This window comes from Chamaea fasciata, unplaced genomic scaffold, assembly GCF_029207755.1.
Source record: "Chamaea fasciata isolate MVZ Bird 193981 ecotype frontalis unplaced genomic scaffold, bChaFas1.0.hap1 SCAF_5, whole genome shotgun sequence".
Taxonomy (NCBI): Eukaryota; Metazoa; Chordata; class Aves; order Passeriformes; family Sylviidae; genus Chamaea; species Chamaea fasciata.
In genome coordinates, this window is record NW_027094090.1 from 48,656,669 (window position 1) to 48,680,010 (window position 23,342).

A 23,342-nucleotide genomic window follows, 5' to 3' on the forward strand; every position below is an offset into this window, starting at 1 on the left:
ATTTGGCAAATAGTGGCAATCCCTCGCCTTTTCTTTCAAGGCGCTAGCTTGATGTATGTGGGAGGACTAAATCAGTACCTCTTGTAGACCGCCTGTGACAGTGAAAGGAAGAGGCTCCTCAGTGTCCCTACATCATGAAAGAAGATGCTACTGGGAAAGGGATTTGTGCCTTTCTTCGTTTACCTTTTGTACAGTCCCAACTATGCTTTTTAGTTCCTCCTCACTCTAAAGAGAGAAAAACCCAAAAGTTTGATCTTCCTACACAAGTTCCATTTCCTTTATAAATGTTGTATAAGGAAAAAGATTTCTTCTTCCCTACACCTTGCTATTATGCACACAGGGAGATGTTCTTGCAGGAACTGTACTGGATAAACCACCTCTTTTCCCATGCTCTCTCATAAGCACTGCATTGCTTCTGGGCAGGAATCCTCAATCCCATTCATGCTTGCATCTAGTATTGTGTTGTATCTTACCTCTGCCAGCTCTACTGGTCCAGCAGTGTGGGACAGTGCTGAATGTAGAACACAGCTGACTTTTGGTCATCTGAGTTATATTTCAGTCTGACTGTGATCGGGTCAACCCCAAATATCAGCCTAACTTCTACCTTGAGTTACATTTCCTGCTTTGACCCATGTAGCTTTTCAGAAAAGATACAGCTAGTTCAATCTGATGTGTCCTAAACCATCTTATCTAGTCCTATGGGAGAGAAAAACTCAGTGTTGCACTTCTGCTAGGGAGAAGGGTACCTGTAAGCAAGGCTTGCTTAAAGAAGTCCTGTCACCTGGTGTGCTGCCTGCTACAGCCCAGGACTGTAGCTCCACCTCCATTATGAGATCCATGTTGTCAGATTAGCATCCATCACATAACCAGATGCACAGGATCTCTTGATAAACCTTGACAAGTCTTGGAAAAACAAACTGTTCATCGCCTTTAAGACTCAAGGAAGTCAACTGCCTATTTACCCACCCTAGTGGTGAAATAGGTGCTTGGGAGGTGAAAGAGACTGTGGCAGCACAGCATGTCTTCACATGCTCCGAGTGAAAATTACACCCACAAAAGCTGCCACTGCAATTTTGAGCTTGGAACATTTTTCAGATCTCTCATAGTTAATATTGTGAAATGTTTCAGCACTGTTTGTAGTCACAAATGTAGGATGGAAAAGCTAGTCCATAATTTTTCTGCCCACTGTTTATAAATGCCATATGTTCCAAATGTGGGATTTTCTTTTTCCTTCTCATTGTCTTCTTTATATTGTCTGACTTAGATTGGGGCAGGGAGGGGATATATTTTTAATGTTATTTTATCTTGGGAAGAGGTTTTTTGGTTGTATTTATTTGGGGTTTGTCCATATTTTTCAGAGTTACTTCTATAACAGTGACACTTTTAACTTCAACTATGCCCAAGCCAAAGCTGCAATGGGCAATTTTAGTGAAGCTGAAGAGGTATGTATTTATTCTCTTTGGAAAACAGCAATGGAAACATGTCCCCCATATTCTCCTCTTTCCTTCCTTTTCTTCACCCAGATCTTCATGTTGGTTGAAAATAAGCTGGTTCTGTGGAACATCTTCTTCCCCTTCTTAAAGGAACTGAAACTCTCAGTGAGCCCTATTCAGAAAAGATTATCTTGCTAATCTTGTAACGTGAGGTATACAGGGAGTCATGCTGCTTGTGGTTCATCACAAGAGTGCTTGCAGTACCTCTAATTGATCCATGAATGGCCTCTTAATCAGATTTTCTATGCTTTGTCTGGGATCCCAGGCACTCATTTTGTTCAGACTGAGTAGGGCATGCTAAGTCAAAGACACTGAATAGTTAAGGGCTTCTAGGTGTCCCTAGAAATTTGTGTTTAAAAAAAAAAATCTTCCTCTGGGATCTGTGGGAGGAAAAGAGGAAGTGCTCACTATCTTATTCAGCAGCATTCAGATGCAGCTGGAAGAGATTAACTTCTACACCCAGTACTTTTTATGTCTGTGTGCAGCAGAAACTTAATTACAGCTAAAATATGCAAAAGCAAATAGCTATTATGAAGGTGGAAGCAACATTTTCCACAAGACCAGAAAAGAAGACAAGCCACAAAAAAATCCCACACCACATAGCTCAAAGTGAATCATATAGGTTTGGTTGGTTTGGGGTTTATGTTTTGCTTGTTTTTTTTTTTTTTTTTAACCAGTCTTTCTAACTTTTTAACTGTCCATGTTTGTTAATAACAGAACCCCTGGCTTTACAACTTTTCTCTCCCCCCTATCCCAACCTCCCATCCAGCACCCTCACCCTTAATTTCTGTGACTCAAAATTGCATCTCTCTTTAAGAAAAATATCCAAGACTGTAAGGAAAATGGATATATATTTCAATTCAACCAGCTTTCAATTCACTTAGCCTCATGAAAATCTTTCAAAGCTATGCTACCAGGCTATGCTGATTCCTGAAACTCCTTAAAAATGATAATGGTATAAGTTTTAGCAGCAACTAGGCAACAAAGAAACAGAAAGTTGTAAACTCCTGTTAATCTATATTTTTCCTCTTATGTTTTTAGAAGCTTTTCTGTAGAAACTTGTGTTGTATAGGTGATGCATTTAAATACCAGAATTATGTAATTACATTGATTTGTCTAGCCTTGTGTCTGATCTTGGGTCGTGATGACAGGTCCATATAAAGATCAGCCTTCCCTAATGTCTCATAAACTTGTAAAACATCTACATATAGTACTTACTAAGTTATTTAAAAGCATACCTCCCTAGACATAATAAAATGAAACATATGATAAAGTGCTACTTACAGTGATAATACTGCTTTCTTTTTATTTCTTCCCTATTACTCCTTCTCTTCCCCCCCTAAATTAGGGGATCAGCAATGTTTAAGCAATACGAATGTCAGTAATTTGCATAACTAACTGTTCCAGTACATACATCTATTCTTATAAAGGTATTTTGATTTTTGCTAGTTGCATCCAGTATAGTTAAAAATATACTTGAGAGAGGCATAAATAGCTTTTTTTTTTCTTTGAGCAAAGCCAGAGTACATTTTAAAATGTATAACTTCCCCCACACATCCCTTTTTATGTAGAATGTAACAAACCAGTATTTGTACAGTAAGGTACAAAAGATGAATGCTTTGCCTGAGAACCTTGCTGAAACTGAAATGGTTAGAAAGGGCTTATTGCAGACCTGGAATGGTCTCTGACATGTATGGAAGGACAGTCTCATCTATATATGAAACTTCTAGTATTTCAAGAAGTTGTTAATATAATTGCTTGCATTGCTTTCTAAGCAAACACATTACAAACATCTTTTCCCACAGGTCCAGTGTTCCTTTGTGTTGTTTGTGTTGCATGGCCGCCCACTGGAGCTTGTTCAGGGCAGGCCACACTCTCTGCACAGCTTGGTGTTCTGAAGCTGCACAAGTCCCTTGACAAACAGGGCACAGTGTGAATGCTCCACCTACTCCACACAGAGGATGCCCCCTACACTGCAATTGCATACCCAAGCTCTTCACATGAGCAGTTGTTTGTGTGACTTAAACCTTATCTGTGTGTTGAAATGAGAAAGGTTTGCCTTCTGTTTGTTTAAAAGTACATGCATATATTATCTTTTATTTTCCTTCTTCCTGCAGGTGTTCCTTTTGATCCAGAGTGAGAAGATAAAAAGTGATTTTGTTTACCTTAGCTGGCTGGCTCGCTGCTGTGAGTCACTTTACTCTCAACATTGCAGAATACAGATCTTCCTCTATTGCGTCAGTCTTGGCAATCCACTTCCCTAATTGAATTTAATGTTGTAGGTGGATTCAGGACTATGAAAGTGAAAAGCTGATTGCAATAGTTATAGCGTGGGTGGTTATTACACCTTTCATGCATCTGGCTTTTATAAGCAATTACTGCTTCAGTGCAGTGCTGTTATAGTACTGTCAGTGCAGCTTTGTCCTGACCGGTGACCCTTTTTCTTCTCAGTTGTCTACTCAATTGCTTGAGCAAAGACTTTCTCTCTTAAAAGACTGAGTTACGCTCTAAAATGTTCAGAAAAAAACACAAAATAGAAGCATTCATACTGGCACAGGCTCAAGGGTCTGTCTGCCTTTAGTGTTAGCCAATGTCAGATGTCTAGGGAAGAGAGGAATAAGGCAAGCATACATGGTATTTTTCTTCCTACCATGTTACTCTACATGTTGTCCAAACTCCTGTGCCTGAGGGATATCCTTTATAATCTCCAGCGTGTGTTTTTCTTCCAAAAATTCTTAGAAGAGTTCTTCCCTTGGATTTCTTTGAATCCAGGAAACTTCTGCTGTGTTTAATATTGTATAGCAAATCTTATTTACTTTTTCTGAACCGGTTTTTAAAACACTGCAGAGTTCACCTCAGTACAGAGACAGCTGCAGTGCCACATACAAAATAGTATAGAAGTGGTTTTTCCAAGGACTCAAGTTTGAGCCTCTCTAGGCTAATTCATTTTCTTTACTGTGCCTCAATAAAAAGTGTTTTCTTATCAAGCCATTTTCAGCAGTTATACCTGGAATGTAAATATGTATGCTTTGGGATGTTATGCCATATTGCAGATGTAGTAAACATCTCCTAACATGATCTTTCCAGACAGGCACATCACACATAGGGATGCCTATCTGTGACTCTGTTGTAGGATGTGCCAATTTATTTCCTTTTTAATTAAACTGCGGTACCTGATTGTGTTTGAGTGTTTTATATATTAATCTTTTATTTGGATTTTTATGGGAATGATGAATAAAGTTATCTTGTTGTGTCAAGTACATAAATTACTAACAGATCACATTATAATACATTAATGTCAGAGTACAGTTAGGGATTGAGTAGTAAACAATTCAATGCTGAAATATTTCCAAGGGGTAAAAAATACCAGAGATGCATCCTTTTGCATGACAGAATGTAATCTTTTGTTTAGTATTATAGTACTATTTATACCAAATTCTTCTTGAAGAGAAGGTCAAAAACATTGGATTAGCACAGAACTGCATTGCTCTAGGTAGATTGTTGCTGGAAATTGAGAACTGACTGTTTACTACTATATATGGTATTTGGAGCTGATGAGAGATAAATCTAATTTGATGTCTTGCTGCCTCCTAAATGAGAAGAGTCTATAAATTCTGTGATTTGGTGTTACATGTTTACTGTTGGTTACCACGCATTATACCTTCAATATATATATAGATGTAGTGGACACAGATATAACAAGCTAAACAGTCCCTCTTTTGAAAAAGCACAAGAGTGATTCTTATGTGAATAGCCAGGTACTCTCAGAGCAGCTGTAAAGGCTTGAAAAAGAAAGGAAAAATTAATTTAATTTTCTTTTCTTCCAGTGTTTGAATGAGCCTGTAATTATGAATACCAACCATAGATTCAAGAGAATGGCTTCTTATCACCATGAAATAGAACCTTTGTGTTTAAATACCCTACCAGAATTTCTACTCATCAAGATGGAAAATTCAGTTTAATTTATTTCTAACTGTGTGTACCAATTAAAGTTGAAGATCAATGAAAAATTCTAGTCATATACACAAATTTAAAACCAGCACATGATCTCAGGAATTTAGAAGCATTTTTTCTAGTAATGACAAATTTTGTTATGCTCGGAGGGGCTTCAACTTCTGCCCTCTCCTTCTGATTTGTTATGAATCATGGGAATTGGATGTTTAGACTGACATGGGCACCAAATATTAAAGACCTCAGTTTGGTGCCAATTATTTTTTTTTTTTTGTGTGTAAAAACACACAATCCTAAATCTTACCATATAAATGGATTGCCATAGTTCATTGTCCTGCATAAAAAACTTCTCTGATGCTTTTCATTCTGTTCCTTAATCACATCTGAAATCACAGGAGTTCTTCTTACTGCTTGTCTGTGAAATATAAATTAAGATGTAAATACTATAATTATTCCTTTTGACATTGGTATTCTCTGCTGAATTGGCTGTTATCACTAGTAAGGCAGAAGAAAAGGACAAGTTTCCCTTCCCAGCCTCATGCTTATGGCTGAGGCATGCATTTACATTAAACAAAGAAATACAGGAGCATCTGTTCCACCGGCCACTGAATATTGTGCGTAGCATATTCTTTTCACAATTCCAGCTTTTTCTTTTTATTTCAGATATAATGAATAAGAAACCACAGCTAGCCTGGAAGCTCTATCTGAAGATGGAAACCTCAGGGGACTCCTTTAACCTATTGCAGCTCATTGCAAATGATTGTTACAAAGTGAGTTTTCTCTTTAGAGCTTGATCTATGACATGTTAATTCAGTGATTTTACCAACAGTCATTTTTTAATACTTTTTATCATTGTCATCACTAGTGAACTTTCTTTTATAATGGCATGATGTCTAATAAGGTGAATGAGTTGGCAAGGATTAGTCAGTATTTTAACATACAGGCCTTCTTGGTAGAGAACCCATTGATTAAAATGTTGGTAAATTACTGCATGCTTGAGCAATCAATAATGATAACAGTTGCTGCTCCTACTAGGGATTCATTATGGGTAGAAATGGTAAAAAACTTTTAAGGAAAAAAATCTAGCATAGATTCAGCAAGGCACCTCATGCTTGCTTTTTTTTTTTTTTTTTTTTTTTTTTTGGTTGGGAGAGTATTGTGTTTTCCTTAAAGCTTGTAATGGGAGAGACTCCTTGTGATCTCAAAAGCAATATTCCAAAACTGAAAAAATTATCCCTTGTACATCGTTCAAGTACTCAGTTACCATCTCACCCTACAAGTCTAATTGCTTAAGCAAGTGGCTATGCCTCTGGTGTTTCCCCTAGATGCAATTTGTGAAAGCAGGCTGACAATTAGACCTCATGTAAAATCTCTCTCTAGATCATTTAAAGTCTCACTTAAATCAGTTGATTGCTTTGTCTAAATTCTTTTCAAAACCTTCTTGTCCTGAAGAGGAGAAGTAGCTCCACATTTTGGATTTATCTAGAGCTCTTAGAAGCTGCATTTTAAAACTAAATTTTTTAGCCTAATTATGTGTCTACATATGGCCATAAATGACTGCTCCAAAATCATTACTTTAGTACTATAATTTGTCTTTCTACACTAGCAGCAATTGTACCTCTTGAACTAAATGGCCAGGTCCCTGTTGTTTGATTTTATGTGGCATTTTTCAGTTGTTTCTGAAGCATTACATTATATTGGACGTCTACCGGCAGCACCAGAGATGTAGCTTAAGAAGGCAGTTGCATTAGGCTTTGCTCAACAGAAAACAGAATGAGCATGGATGGAACAAGATCAACAGTGTCCTGAGAGTTGGTGTAGCTGGATGCCTCATTGCTGTGCTGATAGAAATTGTTAAGTAAGAAGTTGGTATGCAGGATTTCATGCTAATTTCTTGATGCTTTTTATGCAATGGCCCATCTTGTCCACACAGGGAACAGTGCATGACTTGGGGTGAAGCATTTCCTAGATTTATGTCTAGATATGTTTAGATAGAAGGAGAAGAACATTAAACCTGTACCTGCTTAATGGAACTAGATCAGATACTAACTTGGATAGATCAGTATTCTAATTTTTCTTTTTAGCTGACACATCTGGTAGTGTTCATATTCACTATCTTTATTCCCATATATTTGTTTGCCAGTCACCAGTGGTTAAAATCAAGATTTATGTGAAGAAAAGAGAATTACTACTCATACTGTAGTACCAGTGCTTCTCTGACTAAGGTTTCCAAATGTAGGTCCCACAGCCTGCACTTTTTTCTCTGCAGGCTTCTAGCTACCAAAGGATGGGAGGTCATGCTCAGTCTACCTTCTGTGATCTCTAATGGGAAGATGCTAGTCACAAACACCATTGCCCTTCAGGCTTGCCCAAGTGGAGAGCACTCATGCAGCCCAGATGAGATATGCTATGCTGACTTCAAAAGCCACAGTTAATCTGGTCAGTCCTTTTGCATGGACTGTTGCCAAGCAACTTGCTCCTGGTTCCCAATTACAAATAGAGAACCTAAGGCAGAAAAGATAGGGTACACACTGGATTTTCCTGTGCTAAGGTAAATTTTGGATTATAGAGTCACCAAATCTTTTTTTGTACTGTATTTTAACAGTGAAGAAAAAAATTTAAGTTAAACCCAGAAGATAAACAAATACGTAGCCATGTCTACAAGAAGAAATGTGTTTTCATTTTCAATTGTCTGGACTAGTTGGAGGTTGATATTCTGTCAAGGGTTTCGGTATAGTTGGTACGACACTAGATAAGGCCACCTCAGAAAAAGATGTTATAGTACCGCCTGTTTCCCCAACTGCAATGTCCCTGTTCTGTGTCACTTTCTGCTGCCTGCAGAAAAACAGGAAAATGCACATTGCTTCTACAACTTACTGCTGATTTCAGAAAACTGAGCTCAGTGTTTTTAATCCCCTTCTGAAAGGTGGTCAGGAATAATGTCTCACTTTCTATGCAGATGCGTCAGTTCTACTATTCAGCCAAAGCCTTTGATGTCCTGGAGAGACTGAACAACAATCCTGAATACTGGGAAGGCAAGAGAGGTGCTTGTGTGGGTGTATTTCAAATGATTTTAGCTGGCCGAGAAGCAAAGTGAGTATTCTGTGTTGTATCTGAATTTATTTTGCTCTTTTCCTATTTTCAGCTAGCTGTAAGCCAGAATCATAATCTCAGCTTTAAGACTACATATCATCTTCCAATCTTTTACTGACCTTTCAGAGAATAGACACTCTATCCAGAGGCTCCATATGCAGTCTTCAACTTGAAGTGTATCTTCCACACCAACAGTTATAGAGTATATGGTAGAGAATAATTTATGAGCAACTGCTGTGGACTATAAAATACCAAAATACTTTAGTCATCATTACTAGGAAAAGCTAGGTTATAAGTGTAGTAGTATTTTCATGAACTGGGGGAAAACAACATCATTTCATGTTGATGGTGTAAGAATAGAAAACTATCACATGACATTTTAAGGTACATAGAACAGAACTAAGGAAACATTCAGTCAACACTGTAGGAAGGACATGATTTCTCTAAACAAAGAGCAGATGAGGCTGTGTTTTCATTAAAATTTGCCTTCTGAAGACACTGACTATGTCACACAAATATACTTACTTGATGAAAGCTTAAAGGAAATCGTCTGTGTTACCGATAATTTTGTTTTCAGCCCATTTCACTGGATGGGGGAATGAGAGAGAGTAGTGAAGCTGTATTTAAGAACTGCTCCCTTGTGAATATTCTGCTGTGATGCCAGATGGCCATTGTCCTCTGGCCAAAGTTGCTGTTTCCTGCATGACTGTTAGATATGTATCTTGGCTTCCACACCTTCCTTCTATTCACTTCTCTGCTGGAATAATCTCATTAACTACTATACCTTTCAAGTGTCTTTGTAGCAATCACTGCAGCAGATGCAGGAAAATACACATAGCTTGCCTGTTTTTCAAAATATACAATTAAGTTCTTACTGTAAACTATATGGCAAACTGCAGCAGGATCTACATAGGTTTAATAATAATAGGTTTATTCTATTAGGAATGTTGATTTCCATGTTATTTTTGTGTATGTGTATTGTGCTATGTGTGAAGTGCTTTGGCAGCGTTAAGCTAGATGTTGCCATCCTAAAGACTAGTAAATAACATTAAAGATTTTTTAAAAGTTTCGTTTGTTCTGAGAAACAATTTTGCAAGAGTGAGGGTATGTATACAAATACACACATATGCATACACTAAACTAATTACATTTAGATGATTTTTTTTAACTTATAATTTCTTTACAATTGTGTACAAGGCTTTTTTGTTGGTTGCTTTTTTCGTCTCTGGGTTCGCATCTAGCGTGCATTTTAACCTATTCCAGCACTGCAGATGGATGGACCTCTCTGTCTCAGAGGACACATTTTGTGAAATCGTTTGATGTGAGCAGTTTATTGTATCATTTGGGTCTAACCCTCACTTAAATCTTTGCTTTCACCTTTGTAGAGAGACTCTGCGGGAAGTACTGCACCTGCTGAAGAGCACTGGTAATTCTCAAGTAGAATACATTGTTCGCATCATGAAAAAGTGGGCCAAGGAGAACAGAGTCCCTGTTTGAGTCAGTGTCACAAAATGAACCAGGTCAGTTGTTACTGTATGTCTGGCTGTGTCTGACTGCAAGATAAGGGTCTCAGTTTCTCCTGTGCAATCTGGATATCTCCTTCCTTGCCGGACTTTAGGCATTGAAGCAGGCTGACCCGTGTGAGGAAGAGTGTTCTGCAGTGAGATTCAAAACATACAGGAAGTTGGGTTTTGGTGGTCTGTTTTTTTGGTTTTTGTTTTTGTTTTTTTAATTAAAATTTCTTTTGTACTTCTTCTGTTGCACCACTCTATTCCTCTAAGTTACATTTTTTCAATAGTAGTTTCAACTGTCCACAAAATCAAAGTGCTCCTCAAATGTTCCCCAGATTCTTCCACAAGAGTTACTGAACTGCATGGTGAGTGGGTTTTTTCCAGCAAGCCTTTTGGCCTCTGGAGAAGAATCATTTGTTACATGACTCAGAAAAACCTACTTCAGCAAGTGAGGGAATGTGGCAAATAGAGATGGTCACAGTGATACCACTAGGCACTGCTAGGGTATCAGATAATACAAAAGGCTTAACATAGAATTATATAATCATAAAATGGCTTGGGTTGGAACGGCCATTAAAGATCATCTAGTTCCAACCTGCCATGGACAGGTACATCTTTCACTCAGAGCTGCTCAGCTTCCTCAGAGCTTTACCCAACCTGGCCTTAAACAGTTCAAGGGATGGGCCATCCACAACTGCTCTGGGTAACTTGGTCCAGTGCCTCACCATCCTCATAGTAAAAAATTTCTTCCTGATATCTTAGCTAAACATAATCTCAGTGTGAAACCATTCCCTCTTGTCTTGTCATTACATGCCCTTGTGAAAAGTCTCTCTTCTTTAGGACTTTTATAGATTACCTGTCTGGGGTAAAATACAAAACATATTCTGAGGAATATCCTTTTCTGCATGAATTTCAATTACCAATACCTTAATTTGGGAGTTTTTTGTCTGTAAGGATTGTTTTCTCTCTTATCATCTTTTTCACAGCATGGAGACTTATTTGACTGACAGTATTGTTCAATCTCACTTTGAAATTTAACACTCAAAACATCTGTTCATGTTAATATAGTTCACATGAGAACTTTAGCAATCTGATGGATAAAAAGATCTTTTGAATGATTTCCTTCAGCATTTACCACTGTTGTGAGCAATATATTCATTATACTTTTGGATATATTATACTCTCCTGTGTTTTTAAGGAGAGGAGTTCAGGGAATACATAATTCTAAGAGAAGGCAACAGTTGTAACATAAAAATGTGTTGACATTTGGTAGTAAAAAACATTTGTATGTTATTTGTAAAAGGAAACTTTACATTTTATAAATTTGTAAAATACTTAAGTATTTTTTTATCTTTTGAGGGGAATTCAGATTACCATATTCTCTACTGTCTGTGCATTGATTAAAGCTCTTATTTGAATCTACAGTTGTATGTCTAATTGGTCTGTGTTGCTTCATGCTGCAGAAGTTGAAATAGTATATTCATTTTGCTGTGGAAGAGGGCAGGTTTGTGGCCAATGGCCTTGGTCCCGATCTTACGGTAGTTTGCTGAAACTAAGGCAGCTGGGTGTATGTGGAGCATGCACACCTTTCTGCATATAATGTGTCTGGTTTTACTGCTTTAAGCAAAAAATGCAGGTATCATTGTTCAGGTGTCTAAAAGTACATTGATAGTTGTGGTTACTTGCACTTAAATCTAGAAACTGATCCACCACACTAGCAACAATAAGCCTTTCAGCAGGGGCACTCATTCAAAAGAGGTGAGAAAGGAGCAGTATCTTCACTGGAAGCAGTTACAAAACACTTCACTCTTGAACAGCATTTTTCTTTTTCATCTGAGTTTAATTAACTTGGAAACAGATTGGGAATACAATTATGAATCTTGGTACAAAGCTTAAAAAGTCATGTTGGTGGCTTTGTAGCAGATGTTAAATGCATCTAATTACTCCCTTTATTGAAGCCTAACCTGCAGGAGAGCTGAAGAGCATCCAAATCCATTACAGACCATTTTACGTGTTGGTTGAATCTTCTGAAATAACTGTGATGGTTTTGCAGCATAAGGGCTTGGGGGCCAATTTTAAATTCTCTTGTCTGTGACCAGGGAGGAAGCTTTTTTTAAAACCTCACCTTTATTTACTGTAGCCATAATGTCATATGTGATATGCTAAATAGCATGGGGTTTAGCATAGTGCATTTTATTGCCTGGTAATAAAGCTTTTGTCATTTAAGATATAACAGGGGACTGCAGGGCTTTGCCTTGAGCAGTGATGAAATAAGGTATTTTACATACTTAGGATTTAGCATTTAGGTCTTGGTAATAGAACATATATGCAGGTACTATTAAAATGCAGAACAAAAAAGTACTGAAATACTGGTGGTTATTTTACCTTAGAAATACATCTAGAATGTGTGTTCCATTGTTTAATCTGAGGCCATATTCAAAGAACAGAGATAAGAAGTTGCCTTAGCTGATGCAAAAATGAAAGGTAGTTAAGAACAGATAAAATTTTATCCCTGTCCATTTCCATATTTCCCTAAACTGTGGAACTTTAAATAGTCAAGATATTTTAAATAGGATGCCTGGGAGTGAAGGTAGGTGTGGAGGAAAACGAGAAAAGTGACCTATTGAGCAAGCAGGCAGTGAAGACAAGTGCAGTCTGGGAAATGGGTAAATTTATTGGGTCAGAAGTAAGTGAATATAAAACTGAAACAGTGGCATTTCAGATAATGTAATGAAAGGAAGACTAAGGCAGAAAGAAATTGCTGCATCATTATAATTTCAAGGAAGAATGTGGAAATTAGAGTTATTTCTTATACTCTGAATAAGCATCTGATTCTGGAAAAATAAGCTACAGGGAATGCACAGAAGGTACTGTGCTAGCAATCATAGCATTAATAGTGACTAGTAGAGAAAGCCAAACCCCAAACAGCATGTAACTGCTTTTAGTTGGGTGCTGACCCATTCCTGATGGATAAGAAAGTCAACCTTGAATTAAACTTGTAAATATCTGAACAACAGCTTTGAGAGTACCATCTAAGTGAGTTAAACTGTAGGTGGCAAGTTCACTGTCAGAGAAAAGTCATGTCACATTATACCTCTGGACTGTAGCAGGCATTTAGGTTTATGTGGTTCCCTCAACTGGAAGCTGGCTCATTGATCTTCATAAGAAAGCTGTCTGATCGTGAATGAGGAACTCGGCTTTTAGGTAGTCAGACACAAGTAAACAATTACCTGCATGGCGTTAGCTTCACTATATGGCACCTATACATACATTGAAGAAAACATCTAGATTTTGCCCACTGGTTTACTCTTTAACCATTTTTCCTCTGTATTATCTCCAGAAGTAACTTCCACTCATTCTTTTTGAAGTTTCATTTCCAAATTTCCATCTTCCCTTTCAATTACATGGTCATTGAACAAGTGGACAATTGCATGGAAGTAACCAGTAACCTTAAAATCAAGTCATTAATCAACTGCTAGATAAGCTGCCTTGACACTACGTAATGCAAGATGGTAGATTTCACCAGTGTTGAATCCAATAACTAACTTGACTTACCATTAAATACTTGCCAGAAAAACTTAAGTGTTAATTTGAAGATGGATAATGAAAAATCCATAGTTTTATTTTGAAATTTATTCACATGGTTAAATCATATTTGTTTTTTTAGAAATTGTACCTTAATTCTAAATTCAACTTCTTTAGCCTTGTTTTCGAATGTTAAGTTCTTCCAATGTTCATCATTCTGTTAACCATTAAAGCCCAGCATTCTTTGGTTTGGTTTGGTTTTCTGGTGGTTTTTTTTCATTGTTAGGTGTGCTTAAAGTGCAGCAAGTCCATTCTTGTTTGTAGGAAAGAGAGCTTCCCCTGTAAAGGTGTTTTGCAGGCTGGAAAACTGGCAGTTGGTTTGTCAACAGATTTTTTTTAAAACATGGCTGTTTAGCACTGGGCGTAATCTATCTCTGTATAGAACTTTGGAATGTATATATGTAACATTGGAAAATGCTTGTCCATAGGGCTGCTTGCTGTTCTCCTACATGGGTACTTAAAGACTCATTCATGCTTTTTGCCATATTATCACAGGGGAACCTTGCATTAAACTGGTTCTTGGCTGGGACGTGTTATCTAGGATTTTTCCAAAACTGGTATTTTCCAGAATACAGTTTGTGCTTTGGAAGAGACAGCCTGTCTTTTGTTCTACAAAAATACATTTTGTTCAAATTGGCTCATTTTTCAGCTTATGTAGATCACTCTGCATGGCTACTTATCCCCACTAATTACTAGTTTGTTTCTCTGTAGCTATTTATTAGCACAGCTTTCCAGCTATATCTGGGTCATCAAGGGGTATGTTGGATCCTCCACACTTCCAGGATCCCCAAGACATTGTTATTGATGACTGATGGCTGCTTCTCATCATTTGTCATTCTCAACTTATTTAACATGTACCTTACAGATAAGGTATTATGCTATTCTTTAAAATTAGGTATATAACATAAGAAATGTATGCATTGCACTTGTAGGACTGCAGTATTGTTATATTCAGCTAAACTTGTAAAAGATCTATGTCACAGGAGATACTTCCCCTTCATTCCTTATTAGATGAGCCTTTCAGCATCCCAGAGAGACTGATAGAGTCCAGTTGCTCAAGTCCTTTTGCATAATTTGAAACAACTTTTTTTGGCCCTGCAATCCCATTTAGCCACACGCTAAAAGGTTACCTTTGACTTTGTAGAGTTTAAGCTTTTGTTTGGAACAAATAAAGCAGGCATTTCAAATCTCTGGGCAAGGGACAGCTCCTAAATTCCTTATAGGTCTCGCTTAATTGATGAATTACACTAGCATCTATTTATGGATTTAAAAATAAAAGTAATGTCTATATTTAGTAAGAGCTGTGACTTTCGAGAAGACACAGTGTATTCTTCAAATGAAAAGAGAACTTCTGTTTCAATTCATGCTTACATGCTTGAATTATGCTGAGTTGCTCCACCTTGTATTACTCTTAGTAATTCTTTAGAAGAATTTAAAATAATGCAGTAAAATAAATAATGGTCTTTAATGTGTTTTTACAACAGATCTTCAAGATCATGGATCTCCAGTTATTTGAACAGGAATTATGCTGTCTCATAGTTTGTAGTGATTCTCTAATACAGCTGCATCAAACTAAAAAGTGGGATACTATGTATGCTGTTCCATGAACCTAGGAATTGCATTGAGTTTTTTGCAGTCCTTAAACCACACTTTAAGCTGGTCCTTAACTGGAGATGAGTGATGAGCCTTGTTCACTTGATCCACCTTGATCACTGTAAGCAACTTCCATGTGGTCAGTTCTGTGAAAAAACACACACAACAGTGCGAAAGTATACAAGGCAACATTTTAAGAACACATTTAATAATGTTGACATTGTTTTCATAATGTAGAAAAGAACCATGCTCTGATTCCAACAGCTGCATTGCTCATTGTAACAGCTAGAATTTTCTTGGATGATTTTGTCCTTCTTAAGCATGATGGGCCATTATGTATGTCTACTCTAAAGCTACTTGTAGTCTTTTTCTTGCCTTACATTAATGGGTGAGGCCATTATATGGGGAGCCATTATGAGACAAAACTCAGGATCTTATTTTGCAAAGCTGGTGAATTAACTTATATCACATGATGTCATTGTGTCTCATGAATCCATGTGTGAAAGCTGAGAAAATGTTACAAAATTAAATTACAAAACCTGATAAACCAAGTCATAAACTGCCTGGTCTATTCCCATACTGATGATTATCCTAATGTTTTCATTCTACCAGTTCTGTCTTACTTTTGTCTGCCTTATTCATGACGTCCCATGTGCTGAACTTAGTCATTACTGAACAAACTGAGAAGCTGTCTATATAAAATTGTGGTGGTTTTCCCCACCATTTAAAGGCAGAAGAACTATCTTCCCGTCACAAGAAAGTAATTTCTGAGGCAAGCTTTACAGGACTCCTGACTCAGTTTTGCCAGTTATTTTCAAGCAGATTTTATCACTGTGTCCACTTTCCATCCTGCACATTCTTGTTCCCTGAATGAGTGTTTTCCTGTCTGTCTCCCCAATAATGTGATGGGCCTTACACAACTCCCAGACTACTGCTAAAATACTGCTGTCTTCTACTTCTCCCTTCCTCCCTTGCACCACCTCTGAGCATGACTTGCCTCACTCCCACTTCACAGGCATTTGAGGCAAGATATTTTCAGATTTGTAAAATGCTAAGTCCTGTGGAAGACTCGAAATCAGCATGACACTAAGAATAACTCAGTCTCTTAAAACAGTAAGGAAGTGTTCAGATAAGAGTAGACTGTACTGTTACTTACCCATTTCAGGGGTAATTCTTTTAAGGTCAGAAAAATGACATTTGAAATAGAACTGTTATACAGAAGATGTAGCTTGTTTTCACAAGCATTTCAGGTATGTAGTGTCGACTCTATTCTTAAAATTATCACTTCTATTGCTGCTATTCTACACTTGTTTTAATATGCTCAAAAAGTTCACATTTCATATCTTCTTAAAATCCAACCTGAGGGGGAAAGAAGAATAGTTTTAAAGAATTTCATTTGTCCATTTAAATTATTCATGTATGAAAAATCGTTTTTCATATGTAATTTTTAGATGCTATTTTTAATGCTGTGGCAAATCAAAAGCAGCTTTGTGTTGAATCTGCAAGTTCAGTATGTAGTTAATTCTTGGTGACAAATATGTGCTTTGCTTTTTTGAAGGCAGTTTGGCTTGGAAATAAAATCATGGAAGTATGAAAATGCTGAACTGCACATGCAAAATATGCTTCTGACTTTTCTGATCATAAGCTTGTATGAATGTTAAAAATGTGGTAATTTGTTTATGCAATCACTCTCAGCTGTCTGTTATAATGTGCACTTACCTAGCTGTGGAACGTACATCAGTAAAAGCAGCTTCCAAAGTGCTGAGAGGCATTAAAAAACTTGGTTAGGAAATTGGAGTTTTGGTGAAATCAGTCAGAAAGTGAAAGGTAGAACAAAAAAGAAAAACCTTTCCTCAAGGTCACAGCAAATATGTTGTATGTCTTTATAACTTTTAGAAGGTTGCTTTGCCATCTACATATATGTATTACATTAAATTCTCCTTTTTGGGAGGATGGACATTGCTTGACAGGTGTTGCCTGAACAGTAGCTATAAAAATTTTAAATATATTATAGTATTTAATAAAAGTAAGTTTCCTATAATTATCACAATATTTATATTTCACCAAAAACTAGAAAATATCACTGTGGCAAGTGACCAAGGCTCCTCTAGCCAGCAGTCTGCCTGAGTCTGCTCTCAAGGACATCAAGAGTGTTTGTCTTGTCCTAGGTCAGCACCCACAAGAGAAACCCTGAGCGAGGGCATACCTGTGGCACATTACCTTTTGTACTTCTGAGAATTACTTCCAGACCCTTTTACCTCATTAAACAGCATTATTACTGCTTTTAGTGTTGAAATTGCAACTCAACCTGAGAACTCCCTACCTGGCTAGCCCTTCTTGCTCGTGTTACAGGTGGGTGGCAGAGCTACAGGAAATCATGACTCATATTCTTGTGTGGCTTTCATTACTACTGGGAGAATAAAACCGACAGACAACAATACAGAGATAAGACAATAACCTGACTCCAGTGTTTCAGACAGCCTGGTAATCTTCGGCTGCCTCCAGGGATGCTGGCCTGATGGAACAGGCTTTTCATCGAGATAAGCGACCCATGCCACAAGTATCTTTAAAGAAATGGTGCAAATGAGGAAAAAAGTGAATGACAACTCCCCAGAGCACATAATCCCTCTCAATCTCTGTAAACATCTAGGTGTTTTTACACGTTCAAATGAGCAGGTGTGAATCATAAAAGAGCTACCGTTAAGGAAGTCTATTATTTTCAAAGACAGCTCCTCTTCAGTTTTAAACTCTGCTTAGGTACAGTTTAAGTGACCACCACAATCAACACGTAACAGGCAGATGCTCCTCAGTTTAAGTTTCTTTGCCAATTCATTCAAGTCTGCTCCCTTTCTATACACTCGTATTTTTAAGGAAAAATGTGTGTGTGTGTGTGGGTGTGGGTGTGTGTGTGTGTGTGTGTGTGGGTGGGTGGGTGTGTGTGTGTGTATGCATGCCCACACATACTACTGGGTATTCCTCTATAAAATCCCTTCTGTGTTAATTTTGATGTAATTTTCTTGCTGTTCTTTCTATCTACAAAATATATAAAAATAAAAATTATATATATAAAATAATTCCAGGATTTCAACTTAAAGGTTATTTTAAAGAATCATTGAATGGTTCAGGTTGAAAAAGACAACTTTAAGTTCATTGAATCCAACCATTTACTCAGCAGTACCCTAGCCACCACTAAGCTATGTCCCTAAATGCCACATCTACACAGCCTTTAAATACCCCCAGGGAGTGTGAGTCAACCACTTCCCTGGTGACCTGTTCCATTGCTTGACAACCCTTTCTATGAAGAATTTTTTCCTAATACCAAATTGAAACCCCCTTTGGTGCAACTTGAGGTCTACTTTATCTTGTCCTATTGCTTGTTATTTTGGTAATTCAGTGGCTTTCATTTTCTTGTAATCAATTAGAAGGTAACTAATTTGTTTCCCCTCTGTTTTTTCTTCCTTCTTAGAAAAGTAGAGTAAACCTGCAAAGAGGAATTTCCTAGGGATTCACTGCTTGGTGGAGAAAACATCTCAGGTGCTGACATCCCGAAATTTATGTCATTTAAGACAGAGTTCACACACCACCTGGAATCATTGCTACTGTAGAAGTTTACTGCTTATTTGTCAAACCCTACTGAGTTCACCCTTAACACTAGGAAAGCTTAAAGACAAAATTTGCATGCTTACTCCAGCAAGAAATCTTGACACCAGAAGCAGAGACAATTATTAAAAATTAGGTAAAAAATAAGATGTAACTAGAAATGTGTTCTTGTTAGTTACAATTGATTTTGCTACTCTTACCCAAAGGAACAAATGACTCCTGTTCTGCTTGGTAAATGCACCTACTTGAGAGATGATATTTAGTATCTTAATATTTCATCTTCTCTCCAGGCTCAAAAGATGTTCCCACAGCAGCTTCTCGAAGCAGCCTGCTCTTCCTTGGCAAGGATGCAATTCTTCTTTCATTTTTCTCTCTCTGCTTTTTCTTCCTAACTTGCAACTCCATCTAAATGGAGCTCTTGAGGCTTTGAATTTTCTCTGAGGTTCCTCTAAGTCAACAGTCTTATCCTATGTATTAGGTTAAAGAATCTTACAGTGTTCTGAAGGGCATAAAAATCACCAGTCATACGGAAGTTGGATAAGCTTTAAATTTCTCATTGAGAAAATTCTTCTGATCAGCATGGATGGTAGATACCCTAACATCCTCACCTTTGGTTAAGGAACTCACACTACCATAACACATCCCTTCCTGTAAATCTCTTCTTTCACATGAAGACTTGCCCTGATTTCTGACTTACATGAGATAAAAGCCAACATTTTGTTTTCATCAGCTATCTCCTAGATACACAGTCATGCCATTTATGTTGTTCTGGCACAAAGCATGGTGTTGGAAGACTATTCCTCATGTCAGCAAGTGAGCAAAAGATGCACCTAAATCCACTACTCGGGGTAAAAAGTGCTTCCAGTTACAGGAACAGTAACTACTTTTTGTGAAAATTTGTTGCTGTTTTTAAAACTTCCTTTTGCCGTTGAAACCTTGCACTTTTGGTCAGATTTGTTCAAAGCATTTCTTAAAGCTCTGGAGAGGAGTTAAATGTGTCTTGGGCTCAAATTCTCCAGTAAGTGAGGCTTGAGTAATTCACAGGGAGCAAATACAAACGTCTGGGATAAAGTTCATTATCACAGTTCCTCTGCCTTGAAATTGTGACAAATGGGTATTACTGCCCTGTCAAAGGAGATCCTAATTACCTGAAGCTAATGCACACAGCCTTCCAAGAGTGAATGTGGCATTTCTCTACCTGCCGACAGTCCTTCCAAACAGTTCACTTCACTGAAAATTGTACTTCAGACTTCTTAAGGTAGTGGCAGAGCTGCTGATAACAGCTCTTAAATACATGTGCCTGAGGAAAGAAAGCTAGAGGTATATTCTTCAGGAAACAGTATTTTTAGTTAAAAGAACAACAATAGTAAAAATATGAGGGGGAGAGGTCCTGCAGATAAATCAGTTTTCTAAATGGTATGAAAGGCATTGGTGTTTCATTTTGGAAAGAAAGCGGGTGGTTTATTTCTTGATTCTGGATCTGGGAGGGAGCAAGTTAGTAAAGCTGTAAGAAGAAAGAAAAGTTAAAAAAAATAAAAAAGCACACTCGAATTCAGAAATCCTCATTAAACAAAACTAGCAATGCTAGCCATGTTGTTGGTGCAGTGGATTCTTGTGATGCAGCAGCAGTTCTAGTAAAAGCTACATAAACACCAACCTACCTGCAGCTGTATCATATCCTGACACAGAAATGGAAGCTACAGCGGCTCTGGCAGAAGTTCCAGTGAAAGGACCACAAGGATCAACAAGATGCATAGTTGGACCATAAGAAACCAAGGATATAGTGAGGAAGCAGCTGATGGTAAATGAGGATATTCTCACCAAAAAAAAAAAAACCCCAACCAAAAACAAACAAAAAAAAAAACCCACAAAAAACCAACCCAAACTGACACACACAAAACCCACAACAAAACAAAAAACAACCAAGCCTAAAACTGATAGAAGCATCTTGGAGACCTCTGAGCAGTGCAGATGTGACTGCCACTGGTATGAGCTGGCTGCCACTACAGCTGCTACCTCTAATGTAGATCCCAGTGCTCACCTTAAGGAAAGAACAAATTGCCATTCCACGCCAGCTAAATTTATTATGTAGTAGTATTATACAATATACATAACAATGGATATTATTAAGCAGAACACGTTTTCTCCTGCATTCCAATCCAAGGACAAGAGGCTCATAGCTCATGGAAGTAAAGTAATAATCTTTGAAACTGAAAACAAGCTCCTTGGAGACAGATATAACTGATGAGAAGGACAGCTCTGCTTTCTGGTGGGACCCTGGGCCTGCTGCTGTGGGGTGTCCAGCCAGGAGAGCAGTGACCACTGGTCTGTAATAAAACAGGGCACAGCTCTGACTCTACCCCAACCAACACCAACAGCCCAAGAGCATGAGAGTGCTACAGACAGAGAAGCCAGACCAAAGCAGAGCAGGAGAATCCCACCTGCACCAAAGTAGAGGCCTCCGCAGTTTGCTGGTCTGTCTCTGCTGTTTTCTGTATTTGAAACTAAGTCAGGTCAACAAACTGCCACTCACTGATTGGCTGTAGCATCTGTAGTTCCAAGCATCCACTTTGTCTGATCTACTCAAACTGGCTTTCACTAGTGAAATAAAAAGCAGTTTCAATATCACCTCAAAATTACTCTCTTTGTGCAGTTGTTAAATTTTTTTAAAACTCTTAATGTGCCTCTCTGTGTCCTTCAGATAACATACAAAGGGAAGGAATCTGTATTTGATGTTGGACTATTTTAGCATGGCCATATCCTGAGAGAAAGCAAAGTAACTGGAGGATATCTCTAATTACTTTTTAAATTTTGTGTTACACTGACAAGGGCAGCACGTTATACTATGTACAGACAATACCTGAGATGGAGCTTAATGACAAAGAACAAAACAGATAGCAAAACAGAATAAAAAGTATGGATAAATTGCAAATCTAATTCCTGTTGAAGTGTTTAAAATGGCACAAGCCTGGAACTCTTCTGGTGTATTCAAAACCAAATTCTTTGAGAGCTTACAATCTAGTGAATTCGGTTGTTTTCTTTTCCAAATGGTTCTAGGATCTTAAACCAAATGTAACATTAACATATTCCAGTAACTACTATGCTTGGATCTGCTGCCGGGCTTCTTTCTGATTTAGTTCAGATACTCAGATCCAGAGCAAACTGTCTTTGGTGACTTCACTTTAAATGCAAAGATCCAGAATTATTGTCTAGTTGCATAAACAAGCACTCAGCCTTATAAAAATATGATGTGCATGCCAAGGTGCTTAGAGGTTAGATAATATAGAAATACGAGGGTTTATTTGCCTAATTAAACTCCTAGGAGAAATTAAGAGGGGGCATATGAATTACTATTTCATAGTAACTGTAGATGTGAAAGGCTGCTTTTAGTATAAAGGTCTGCAATCACAGAACAAATGGCCACCTGAAACTATTCCCAGGAACTACTTCTGGTTTTCTCTGTAACCCTACCATGGGTTGGATGATGATTGTTCCTTTCCAGCTTACTTTTTTTTTTTTCCAACTTAAAAGGTATGTTAAAAATCTGACCAAAATGTGATTCCAGGTGTATCTATACTACAAGACAATAGGAAGCACTGGATTCAGATACTTGTAAAACTAATTTTCTTGTGGAGTATGTGCCCTATGTTGATTACTTCTGAATATAGTCCCTTATATCTTAGTTAGGAGACTAAAAGACAGAATGGAGTTTTACGTTACATATTTAAAATACACAGTTTATCTTCATCACTTTCCATGGATATATCCAAGTATTATCTGTGAACAAACTACCTGTTGTATACTTCTTATACTTATTTCAAGGTCTAGTCTTCCATCTGGTAATTGAAAACAAGGATGAGCAGAGGTGCAGAGGAGCCTGTGACTTCCACGTAAGATTTCTGTTTGATGTGCAATAAACTGCTCTTTTTCTGAGGAAAGGCCCCTTTTTACCATCATAGGATTTAATGGCATAGATGACACAGAAACTTTGATGAGAATCAGAATCTTCCTGGTAGGGTCCACAGGTCTGGAGCTTAGGGATGCTCACTCAGTTTGAATCCAGGAATACATGTCCTCTTCTGCGCATCAGCTGATAGCTGTATGAAATTCTCAACAGAGAACAAATGCAAATACCAAATTACTTTATTATGATGCCGGAAGTCGAAACATATTTGAGGAATACATCCACCTCTACTAAGCTTGCTAGGCGCACCACAACATGCAAGGCTTTAACGTAGAACAAGTCCCTTAGACTATAAAGCTCAACAAAGTTTCAAGCTTCAAAAGGAAAGTTTACATTTCTAAGATCGGGTTAGTCATTCCAGTGACTTGCTGCTGCAAGCAGTATTCTGGAATGCCCTCCATTCCCTATTAGTGATGTTATAACTTTCAGTAACATTTTTCTAGGGTCACAGATCTTCTCTGGAGTCTAGATGAAATTAAAAAGTCAAGTCAAAAGATTTCCTATGCAATGACAGGAAAACATCAAGCACAGTGATGGATGTAGTTTGAAAAG

General features: G+C 37.7%; 1 protein-coding gene across 4 annotated transcripts in view; it reads left to right on the forward strand.

Moving 5' to 3' along the window:
• The window catches only part of IFT56 (intraflagellar transport 56), a 55,678-nt gene extending 36,753 nt beyond the window's left edge, over positions 1 to 18,925 (forward strand). For 2 of the 4 annotated variants that reach the window (XM_066183555.1, XM_066183558.1), the window contains 5 exons: positions 1,359 to 1,442; positions 3,611 to 3,680; positions 6,108 to 6,214; positions 8,404 to 8,537; positions 9,923 to 11,451. In XM_066183555.1, coding sequence (XP_066039652.1) covers positions 1,359 to 1,442; positions 3,611 to 3,680; positions 6,108 to 6,214; positions 8,404 to 8,537; positions 9,923 to 10,034 — 507 coding nt within the window. In that variant the 3' untranslated portion in view covers positions 10,035 to 11,451. Of the gene's footprint in view, positions 1 to 1,358; positions 1,443 to 3,610; positions 3,681 to 6,107; positions 6,215 to 8,403; positions 8,538 to 9,922; positions 11,452 to 15,117; positions 15,732 to 18,692 lie in introns of those variants that run through there. The other 2 variants (XM_066183556.1, XM_066183557.1) reach the window with 2 other exon arrangements.
• The last annotated feature ends 4,417 nt before the right edge of the window (positions 18,926 to 23,342 follow it).